Source organism: Hibiscus syriacus, unplaced genomic scaffold (genome assembly GCF_006381635.1).
Source record: "Hibiscus syriacus cultivar Baekdansim isolate YM2019G1 unplaced genomic scaffold, ASM638163v2 tig00010263_pilon, whole genome shotgun sequence".
Classification (NCBI taxonomy): domain Eukaryota; kingdom Viridiplantae; phylum Streptophyta; class Magnoliopsida; order Malvales; family Malvaceae; genus Hibiscus; species Hibiscus syriacus.
Window position 1 is genome coordinate 386,776 of NW_024062210.1, and position 12,250 is coordinate 399,025.

Consider the following 12,250-nt stretch of genomic DNA (forward strand, 5'->3'; position numbering starts at 1 on the left):
TATTAAAGTAACTTTTAAATAATTATCTATTCCTTTATATCTAGAAAAGAGATGAAAATACATTTTTTAAAAATGAATAATAATGAATTTAAAAATATTTTATAAAATAAATACATATATTAGTAACAGGGACAGTGTCGTATCCATACATGTTAGTATGGGCTATAATATTGGAAATTGGAACGTGAAATTCTGCCGAAATATCAGTCTCATCCACTGGAGTCAAGGTTGATGGTATATAAAGAATATAAAATTAATACATTTAAAGGGTAATAATAATTTTAAAAGTGTGAACAAAGTAGGACAATCATTTACTAAACCTACACATTCCATGTCCAACCTCCACATACTCATTCGAATCACATCCATGTGAAATCCATGGGACAGACTGATTCACCATTCCTCAAGCCATAACCTCTACCAAAATCATATATATTCACAACCATATATGATATAACTTTACAGTAAACAGCAAGGGACCTCGGTTCAATGTGGGTATGAAGCATGAATATCTCCACTTGAAAATTGGTCTGAAAGGGGTCGTCACTAGCATGAACACAACTCAACCTGGGGGAGAAATTATACCCACTCATCTCTTCCCCACAACATCTCATTCTGTCTTCCTCTTTGAATTTGATGAAGTACATGGATGACCAGTAATCCTTTGCCAAGCTCTATAACAAAAAAATAATATAAATGAATCAACATAATTCTCAACTGATATGCACTTCAATGAGAATAACCCACCATTTTCATCAACTGCGTCAGTTCATTTAGTGCATTGGTGAAGAAATCCGGATGTGTTAGGTCCTGGTGGTCAAAATTTCTTGCCGGATTCGATGAGATATGTTAACTTCCATTGCTGCACCTGTATGACAAGTTGGGCAGGATATAGTATAAAGTCACAACTTGCGAGGTAAATAAGAAGATAATCATCAAGCAACAGCAGTTCTTGCACTAAATAAAAGCTCGTGGTAAGTGTCAAAATCAAGCTTCATAAACGAAATTATAAAAAAAAATTGATACTGAACAATTGAATTGATCCCTTGGAGAATATTTATATTTTACTGAGAATTATGAAAACAAATGTTCTTCGATGAAAGTGAGAAATCAAAACAAGCTTCAATTTTTTCAATACCTTCACAGATACATTTACCTAATTTTCCAACCAGAGGACAAGACCTGTGCTAGAATTTAGTTCAGGAGGATCTGCAGTAATTCAAAGTTTTTAAGGACTTGGAAGCAGAATTAAGTTTGATGGAGAAATGAAACACGTAAAATGGTATTTCCAGATATTGCACTGGGTAAAGATATCTGACACAAGTACTTCAAAGAAAATGAAAAGTCGGAGCAACATAGTTCTACATGCATTCTCTCTGTTAATAATGTCTAATAGCTAGCACAGTTCATCCTCATGCCAAAAATAGGAAACAGGGTAAACTAGTTTCTTCAGAATTTTGGCACCAAAATGACATAAAAATCACAACAAACATTTACATTTGAAGCATCATCTATAACCTACTGGAGAAGGGCCAATCTTCTACAAGTGGAAGATAGAAAAGGTATATTTTATGTGGTATGGACCTCTCCATATCAAAAGGCTTAAGATGGGAAATAACAAAGAACATTAAAGTTTGAGCAGTGCTTCCTCGAAAATAAGAACAAACCTGCTATTATGTATTTGTTAATGATATGACATGCCATGTAGATCCTTCTTACTGGGTCATCTATTGGAATTTTGCCAAGCTCGTGCACCTCATCAAAGAAATGCACACTTTCCCCAGCTAAACAACTGTGAACAGGAACAAACAAGTTCGATAAAAATGTTCTTTTAAGCTTTTAAGGTCACAAATAATCTGTTCTTTAGTTTTCAGAATTTTGTTTGGAAAACCATTTTCCTCTTTGTTCCCCTTAGATAATCAAACCAATTTAATTTTAATCCAACTATTATTTTCTACACAGATTGAATCACTACAAAACAAATAATAGTCTCTTGTTCCTTTGGAAAGCGTAAAATAAACAATAAAAAAAAAGTGAGAACATGTTTTCATCAATAAAAATACACAAAAAACAAACCACCATTAAGAAAATCTAACTGGAGCTCAGTGAAGTATGAAAGTACGTGTCTGCAAATGCCATAAAAGACTGACGAAACCGTTTGTTCAGAAGAAGCTTATCCAATGGTTCATTAGGATCAACGTCAACTTCTTCTTCTCTTTGTAATAGCATCCCACTATCTGGTATGCCCAGAGCTTGACCCATTGTTTTGAGTTCTAGACGTTCCCTTTTCCTCAAACTGATTTGTGAGAGAAGAGGTTGCGAAATTGATATGGAGAAGAAAACCAGTACAAGAATGCTTGCCTGTTAAACAAACCCGAGCCATGTTAGCAAACACAAATAAATAAACTTCAACAATGTGTGTATCAACTAACTAATGATGTAAGCAAGCCCATCAAGATGCAAAGGAACAATTACCGTAAGTAAAAGCATAAATCTGGAGACCACTTGAAGCCATAAAATATCATCATGAATTTCATTTAAGATGTAAGCAGAAACCCAAACTCCTGAGAAGTTCAAAGGAGCAGAAGTACGAAAATTAAGGTCAACGTGAATACACAGAAATATCAGCAAAAACCATCACGAGAAACATTGTATCATTATTTGTTGCACCAAAGCCTGACTACTATCACAATTTTTAACAACTCCTACAATTTTGAACTCAATAAAACTTTACATTTTACACAATGGGGTCTTTGGGAGGGGGAACATGTAGTTGAATCATGACTGTTACAACAAGAGTGTATATTACATCAAAACCACAGCTTCTGTGTCCAATGATATGTTAAAAAAATACTAAACCACCTCAGTTGCATGTAAGCAGTTTGCAACTAATCTTTTGAGTGTGCAAGGATAAAAAAAATGTTTCTCAGAGTTACCAACTCTAAAGAACTCGTTAATTCCTGGAAAAATAATTTTGAATACATAAAAATCATGATAAGTATCATAGACATTTTATTATAGTGGACCAGTTATAGAATTGCACAATTTCTTGTCAGCCAAATTGAGCATTAAAAGAAGGACCTTTATCAATGATGATAATGTGATGTGCAGCATATGTGGAACCAATTTGAGGAAATGTAAGCTGAGTTGGAACCGAGATAAAAATTTACCAATTAGTGATGTTGAGACAAGTATTCCCTGCCAAAGGTCTCTGAGTTCATCAAACCTAAACTCTATGTGCCAAATGGCCCCAGTGAACCCCATCAAAACGGCAACATATAATGTGTGTACAGATACAACAGGGATTATCCAATGTGTTCCCAAGTGACATCTGTAATTTAGAGGCTTCTTTTCGTGAATAACTACAAAAAAATTAAAACCTCTGGTTAACATAGGAATCACAGTGGTGTTAGAGCACAAAAGAGTAAAAAAAAATTGTCATGAATAAGCTTGATGTATCTGTAGAAAAATTGTCAGTGTCAATAGAAAAATCCTTGACAGGTAATACAACTGTTGATAGGACAATAAGGATAGAGAAAGAAAATATAGTTTTTAAGCTTTGTAACAATTATAGATGACAATTCCATATGTTAATTCAAGATATCTGTCAACAATATGCAGAAGTTTAAATAAATAGATGAAACAACTCATTTGGAGAATGTTTTGCTAAAAGAGAAGCTTAATTTCAATGCAATATGTTCAACCAGGTAAATAGGAAGGTTTTATACATTCTTAAATGCAGCGCCTGCAACCCATGGCAAAAGAATCAATGGAAGAAACATATGAGATCTAATTGGTGGTAATCGCCTCCTGAAAAGATCAACAGCAACAAATTAACCATATTTTGCAGGAGTGACATGATTTAAATAGATAATAACAGCTCTAAGAAAACTAAACACTGCAATGTGATGCAAACTTATTGTTTGGCAGTATAATTATCTAGTTAAGTGCTTAGCAAATTGTCCTATTTCACGTAGCAAAGTTTCAAAATAAAAAATGCACTTAAATTTATTGATTCAAGAATTAAAGGATGATCTGTAACTTAAGAGCTGAACCATCTCACCAAAAATTAACAGAATCAACTGTTAATTAAGCAAAATTAACAGAATCAACTGTTAATTAAGCAAAATTAACAGAATTTAACAAACATTTTTTTTTTGTCTGGTTTAAGATAAGAGAAAAAAATCCGTAAGCTTGGAAGATCGGGCGTATGAGTATGACACACCACTGAAACAGCAATATGGGAGTTTCTAAGAACTGGAGAAGAGGATGCAACAAGATACACTGTACTACAATAAAAGAAAATATATAATAATATACAATAAAATGTAAAATTGATACTTCTCAATTAAATATTAATATGCAAATAGCTTTCAATTTTTTAAAAATTTGTTTTTGAATTTAAACCTTGAGCCTTGAAAAACCATTAAAACCAAATTTCTCATTGTTGAATTCATACTAGGGATAAAAATGCGAACAAAAACCTTCATTGCAGGTCAGGTTGTGTCCAGCCATATCTTAAAATTCCTCACATAGAAGAAAATCCACTTACTTGACAAATACATAGTATAGTTGAAATGCTTGTGCTATTCGGCAGCTCAACAACAAACCAAATCCAAGTGGACCTTCAAGCCATACTGAAAGCAAAATATACTTCAGACTATTTCATGGAAAAATATAAACTAAACTGAAAAGTAATTAGGGATTCATTACCTGCCCAAACATAGCATGACAACCACCAATAGCTCTTTTGGAATTTAAGAAAGTTAAGTGACATCTGTGGAAAGTATATGATTACATGGCGATATGAATAAGTGGTTAGCAAAAAACTGAAGTCTAGGCTCTACATTGCCTTACCACAATTGATAACAGAAAGTCGAAGCTGGCAAAGACTTGAATGACTGGAATCCAAAAGGTACTTCCTTTTGCAATTGGAACCTTGTGTATCAAAAACGGAAAAGTCGACTTCACAATAAGTCTGCAACAAAAGGGGAAAGACAATATATATATATATATATATATGATCAGATTGAAAATGTAGAAAAAAATCCAATGAGGCATAACATCAAACAGTTAATGACGAAACAAAACTTCCCATCTAAAAAAAATTGGAACTTTTACTTCGAAATGAAAATCTAATGAGCTGTGTAAAATGGGTTTTCAGCAAAGATTTCAAAGAACAGAAATGTACGATATCATGGAGAAGATGGCGATGGAAACAGCTACATAGTCGGAGGGGCAAGCGCCACGTCCGGCACAGCTAACCATTGTGTTTTTTTTCTCGAACAAATGATCGGAAGCAGATCAAATTAAGGAGTTAATGTTGCAATTCTTCGCTTCCATGACCAAAAAGGGAAAAAAGAAAGAGAATGCATGGGATAAAGGTTTGGTTGACAAAAGACATGGCAGGGTCGTCGTTTTCCACTAGCACTCAGTTTCCGTGGTTGTTGATGGCCTTTCTTTTCTTATTTTGTTTCTTTTTTGACCAGGGATGAGTGAAGAGTCCCCAATACTTTAGTGTAGCGTGTCTGAGATCTACCCCCGGCTCCTTAGGAATCTAACATCAAATTATTTAAGGGTAAAATACATAAATAGCCCCCATTATAGAATATTATTTTATTAAGTTTTCGATTATTAAAAGTTATAAATAGTCTCTAATTTTAGAACAGTGTTTTGTTAAGTCCTCTAACTATTAAAAGCTACATAACGGTTATCTTACAATTCATATGTTTTAAACTCGTCATTTTTCGTTAAAAATAGCGATCGTTTGAACTAGACATTAATATGTTGATTGTGATATGATAAAATCTGATCTTAGAATTGTTTGAGTTGTATTTTGCGGATCGACTCTTTGTTTACATTTTTTCATTGAGCTAGTGTTTGAGACATTATGTCGTCGAGTCAATGTTTGAAAGTAACAATGGTTCTAGTATATATCCTTAAAATATGATTTTTATTATATCTCAATTAGTACGTTAACATACTAATCAAATTACCGTCAAATTTTTAATGAAAAATGACGAGTTCGAAATATATGAACCGTCGGATGACATTTTAAAACTTTTAATAATTGTAATACTTAATAAAATATTACCATAAAATTAAGAAATTATTTTATAATTTTTAATAACCATGCAACATTTATGTAATTGATCCTAATTTTAACCCTGTCGAAGTTTCTTACTCATCAATGGCCGAATAAACATAAAAAGTACACTTGCTGCTAATCATTTATGGACATTTTTAACGCTGTTGGAATTAATTTTGCGTAATTAAAAAAATAAGGTGTTTACAATATTTTTTTGATGATCTTGGTACTTAACGTTACAAACGTTAATACTTTAGGTGCTCGGGCCATAAACACCGTTAATTTTCTCTGTTAAGTAACAAGTGTTATATTCTGGTAATTTTAAAAATTCTATTTAAAATTAAAAAATTAAAATTATATATTTAAAAAAAACACAAAAATTTAAAATAGCCTTAAAACTTTAAAAACTTTCATTTCAACCCCTAAACTCGCGTCAGCCATCGCTCTTTGTCGTCGACGAAACTCCACCCGACCTCACCTACCCCTAACGATCAATACCTCTATGAAATAACAATCGATCGATGGTCAATCAACGTTTTGTGCCCCACGAACCGTAAGATGAAAATCAGGATTCTGATAGTCAATCGGTGGTAACTACGACGACGTATGATTAAGAGTATGACAGGAACTAAGCCGAAGGCGGTGGCTGTGGACGGAAAGGGAGGCGATCGCAAGTTAGGGTTAAGATTTAGGATTCTTATGAATTTTGGTTTTTTTGTAATTTAAGATAAATTACGGGTTTTTTATAAATATAATAATATTTTTAATTTAAAAAATCAAAATTACCAGAATATGACATGTGTCACTTAACAAAGAAAACTAACAACAATTACGGCCCGAACACCTAAAGTAATAACATTTGTAACTTTAGACACCTGGATGATTCCAAAAATATTGTAGGCACTTATTCATGAAAAGCGGTATAGTTTGGACACTTGTTTTATATTTAAGCCTTTATCAAATATCTAAAATATTTTTAATTAAGGTAGGTATTTAAAATATTTAGTTTTTATTTAAATATTTAAAGTATATTTTATCAAAGCATGTCACATCCCCATTTTTAAATTAAAACTTAAAAAATTAATTTAGTTGATTTTATGGACTAAATTACAAGTTTTAGAAGTTTACATGTCAAATTTGAACCTTTATGAAGTTCAGGGACTCAACCCTAATTTTTTCCTTTTTAGGTTAACAAAGAAAAATAAAAAAAAATAGAAATGTGTGACTGAGGGTCTTGAAACCCTCACCCAATTCATGGCCAACTATTCTCCTACCAACTAGGTTAAGTCACTATTGGTGTACTAAAATTATAACCCAAAAAACCATCCCCCATTCCAGATTGGAAACCTTAAATCCATAATTTCCCAAACCCTTAAATCCCTAGCAGTCTATCGCCTCTTTACCGATTCGACGCCATCCGATCGTCTTTGAGTGCACCGACACCCCTATCGTGACTGGCGCATTGCTCTAACAAAACCCTGAGCCTCCTCACTCCAAAAATCGGCACTGTTCGTCGTAAAATTCATTGCACAACTTCGTTGAAAAACCAAACACACACCGTTGAAATTCATTTATTACCGCCGATCTAGCCACTCGCTCGTCTCACGCCACTCCCATTGGCTTCCCCGATGTCGTGTGATCGAAATCCAAGAGTTTTGGTCACCCATTGTTGCTCCATCACAGTTCGTCGTGGGTAAGACTTTCGACTGCCTTCTTTTCATTTTTTTTCATTGAGATATTGGTTTGATTTTGAGTTAAATTGGTTAGAAATGTTAAGTTGCGGCTGGTGGAGTGATTGGTAGTCCTCAATGGCTCCCGTCACCACCGTACGTGATGTCGGTACGCGTGGGACTTCTCGGTCGACCCATGAAGCTATAGATCCGGTCTGGTCAGACCGAACCAGTCTAAACTTGTTCAAACCGGTTCAAACTGACTCGAACTAAGTCAACTTGGCTAAACAACTCGATCGAGTCAACTCGGTTGAATCAACTCTAACTGAGTCAATTCGTTGACTTTGACTAATGTTGACTTTGACCTTGACCATCGATGACTTTGACTTTGACCAAAAAGTCAAAATTTTCAAAAAAAAAATCATATTTTATGTTTCTTGACGTCCTTAGTCCGAATACGAAGTCTGTTTTGCCAAATTTGAACCTGAAAGCCTCTGAATTGACTATTAACCCAAACATGCATATGTATTTAAGCATTTTATTTAAGCTCATTTTAAATTATGGACAAGGATTAATTCATGTGTTATTATTTGAAGGTACTTGTGACTCTTCTGATCGTTTGACAGCTCGACCCAGCTCCTCCTGATCAGTTCAACCCCATGAGCCAGTGATTACCCGTATGATTCATAAACCCTAAGGATATTTGAATTAAAATATTATTCTGATAATAACTCTGTTGCATTATGAATTAGGTTCGAGCAATACTGCAGATCGTGGCAAGGCAGGTGCTCAGTAGACTCTGACTGATCCCTTTTTGCGAGGTGTGTTCCCTATGTGTTATATGTTGTTTTATCTGTTTTGAAATATTATTTATCGAAGTTACTGATTTACTAAATCTTTTAACTGCACGATATTATGATTTATTGATTTATTGGTTGACTATTTATGAACTATGATTGTTTGATATATGTATCTAGTTACTTGTTTTCACTAGAAAATATGATTATGTCGATTTCTGGATCATGGAATGTACTGTTTACTATGTGAACTATTTTATTGATATACTGTTTTGGGTAAGATACTAGAGTATAGAGGTTGAGCTCTGATCAAGCTACTAATTTTTTACTGATCTAGGGTGGCCCTTAGGTAGGCTCCGAGGCCCCAAGAACTTTCTTGGGTAGGCTCTCAGGCCCTAAGATGCTCCCTTAGTTTGGCTCTTATATCCAATGGGTATAGGGTAAGTCCTTATGGATGCAGTCTGGGGACTGCATTACAGTGTACGGAAGAGGGTAGTTATAAATTTAAAAAAATATATATAAACCTCACTGTTACTTTATGAAACCTTACTAAATTATTTTTCTAAATACTTTTCTACGATGTTTTTTTTTTTGCACTATTGAAACACACTAAGCTCCCTAGCTCACTTCTCAAACTTTTTCCCTTTCAGATACTTTTGGATAACACCCCAAACTTGACACTTGGAGGATCTACGCATTTTGTGCAGTACATTTTGTTGTAATGTTTTTATCTTTCGAACTGCCTTCATTATCGGTGGCATATGCATATATTTCGAAATACTTGTTTTACGACTTATACCACTTTTGCTACTGATGTTAGATTTACTGCGATACTGATTATGACATATTTTATTTTACTCAATCACTTATGATTTTATATTTACTCGTTTGGATTTTATCATTATTAACTATGTTTTTTAAAGATGTTATTTATAATATGAATTTAAATTATCGAAGAATGTTTTGAAAATTTTTACTGTAATTCGCTAGATCTGGGCGTAACGCATAGGTCGGTTCTAGGGGGTTACAAAGCATTATGTTACATTACCAATGGAGTTGGTTCAAGTGATAAGCAACTTGATATCACTTAAGCATGTCTTAAGTTCAAGTCTTTATGTATGTTTTAAAATCTCCAATGAGAGACTCATCCACTAAAATCAAGTGTGCGACACGAGTCAATCTGGATTAGTTATGACAAAATCTTGAGAAACCAGGAAGACAACTAAAAAATTTAATCCTTTAAATATTTATTTTGATAAGAAAATATTTTAGATATTTAAATAAGTTAGTATATTTAATTAGTCGCTTTTAAGACAAATCAATTATTTTTTATGATATATTCACCGGTAAATCTCTAATAGTTTGGGAAGAACTAAAAGCTTGGGAACAAGATAGACAATTCGGCTTGATGGACTTAAAAAAATTGGCTAAAAAGGAATTGTCTCTCAAAGTAGTCCGGAATAGAGGATTTAGAATGAGGCCCCTTGTTTATGGTTGCCATTTGGGGTCTGTGGAAGAGCAGAAATGATAGAGTATTCAAAGATGCGAGAACAAACCTGTTTGAAGTGGTAAAGTATGCTAAAGAGTTTACTAGAGATATAGAGAAAGCCTTGACAACCTCCTAAAGAAAGATGATAAACGATCCGAGTTAGGTTTATTGGAGAAAACCGCCTGAGGGAGGATGGATTTTAAACACATATGGTGTTTATAAAATGAGTTCAGGTCTGGCTGCTGCAGGAGCGTTGATCCGAGACAACAATGGAGACTGGAAATTTGGGTTCACGCTGCGACTAGGAAGGGTGAACAACTTGATCGCTGAAAATTGGGGGCTTGACAGGGTCTGATATTAGCAAAAAGTCTTGGCTTAAGGAATTTGATTTTAGAAATGGATGCAAAGTGGGTTGTGGACCTCTTCAATGGCGAAAGGATGAATGACCCCGCGAATATTGATTTGGTAAATGAATGCATAAGCATCCTTAAAGAAGGTTGGGTGGTAGAAGTATGACATATTTGGCGTGAAGGAAATAAATGTGCTGATAAATTGGCTAACCTGGCATTACTACAAGAAAATGACTTGTCTATATTGCAGGCGCCTCCAATTGATCTTCTAGAGCTGTTGGGAGCATATAAGAATGGAGCGGGTGAACTAAGGCATTAGTTTTCTGATTTCTTCATGTGTATAAAAAAAATCTCAAATACTAAATTAAAAAAATAAGTGCTTATAATAGAGATGTTAGTAGGATAAGTTTTGTGGGGACTATGTTAGTGGAGCATGTATGAATATAAATTTATATGTCTCATCCTCTCTTATCTCACTTCATTATTTACTTTTAGATATTATGTGAGAATTTTATTTTTAATTTTTTTGAACTTATGCTGAAGTTATATATTAAAAGTCACAATAACCTGTCATTATTTTAAATGAAAATAATTAGAATAATGACATATTTGTGGTGAGAATTCAAAAGACATGCATTTCGTATTTTTTCATAAAAAATAGTTTAAATTCATTTAATTGTTACTTATAAATATATTTTATGAAGCGGGTGTGGAACGATTATAACTAGAATTAGGTAGATATTAAAATCCATATGAATAGTGAGATGGGAATGATTTTAATCTTTTAGATCGTAAGTGAGACGATGATGGTTTTGAAATTTATACTCGTAATTGATCACGAGCTAGGGACAAGGATGGCTTAGCTATATATAATATACCACCTTACTTTATCTAAGTAATTAAAATATATTTAAGCTAAAATAAATATTATAATATTCATTTTTATATAGATATCTTTATATACCTATTTTAATAAAAAAATATTTTAAATATTTAAATAAAAAACAATATACTTTAAATATTTATTTCTGAAACAAATCAATCTCAAATAAATGATGAATAATGTTACTGAGTTTTTTTTATCAATAATATTATAAAATATATTACATGAGATTGCAAGTTTAAATCTTGTAAATAAAAAATTAACAATAATAAGAAAAAAACAGTTTTAAATTTTAAATATAGATCATCAAATATATAATAAAAAAACAGTCAGATAAAAAATATTTAATTATAAAGAATTCCTTTTACGGTAAAACTCTAAGCTAATAAAACCTTCATCAACTTCATTTTCTGAAAACAACCTAAATCGTTTATGCAAGTAGTGATTGGAGATGAGATCGATTCGATCCAGTCGAATTTCTTAAATTTTTTAAACAGTTCATTTTGATTCGATCTGGTTCTTCATTTTTCTATATTATTTTTTGACGTTAATTATTAATTATTTTCAGTTCTCGGGTTTTAACATTATTTGATAATTTTATTTTATAAAAAAATTAATAAATAATTATTATAAAATATTTTAATTTATTTTATTATTTGAAATATAATTTTTAAAATGAAATTCAATTGTTTAATTTCAAATATTAGGAGTGGAATTTGAATAAAATAAATTTTCAACTTGTTTTATTGTAACAGTGGAGTGGGGTCATTTATTGACCTTTGTTACATTCTTTCATAATGTGTCGATACAAATTGAATCAATTTGCTGTGTCCAATAACTATACTTGAACTCCAATGTTAGTACTAGAATCAGCTGGGGAAAAAACAGATGCCATTAATATTTTCCTGCAAAGACAATCTAATGGCAAGGTTTCAACTTCCAACCTGAAAGATTCAGCTGCTTTTAACAGCAT

At 32.7% G+C, this 12,250-nt stretch overlaps 1 protein-coding gene across 1 annotated transcript; it reads right to left on the reverse strand.

The window, feature by feature from the left end:
• Positions 1-585: 585 nt before the first annotated feature.
• Positions 586-7,175, reverse strand: LOC120203705 (regulator of G-protein signaling 1). Its single transcript, XM_039203890.1, has 12 exons — positions 7,161-7,175; positions 5,192-5,280; positions 4,858-4,978; positions 4,714-4,777; positions 4,553-4,637; positions 3,737-3,810; positions 3,171-3,362; positions 2,476-2,564; positions 2,123-2,361; positions 1,668-1,792; positions 748-868; positions 586-674 (listed from the first exon to the last, which is right to left on the reverse strand). Exons 2-11 carry the CDS (start codon positions 5,266-5,268, stop codon positions 804-806), a joined length of 1,131 nt encoding a protein of 376 aa, XP_039059821.1. The 5' UTR covers positions 5,269-5,280; positions 7,161-7,175; the 3' UTR covers positions 586-674; positions 748-803.
• Between the last annotated feature and the right edge of the window lie 5,075 nt (positions 7,176-12,250).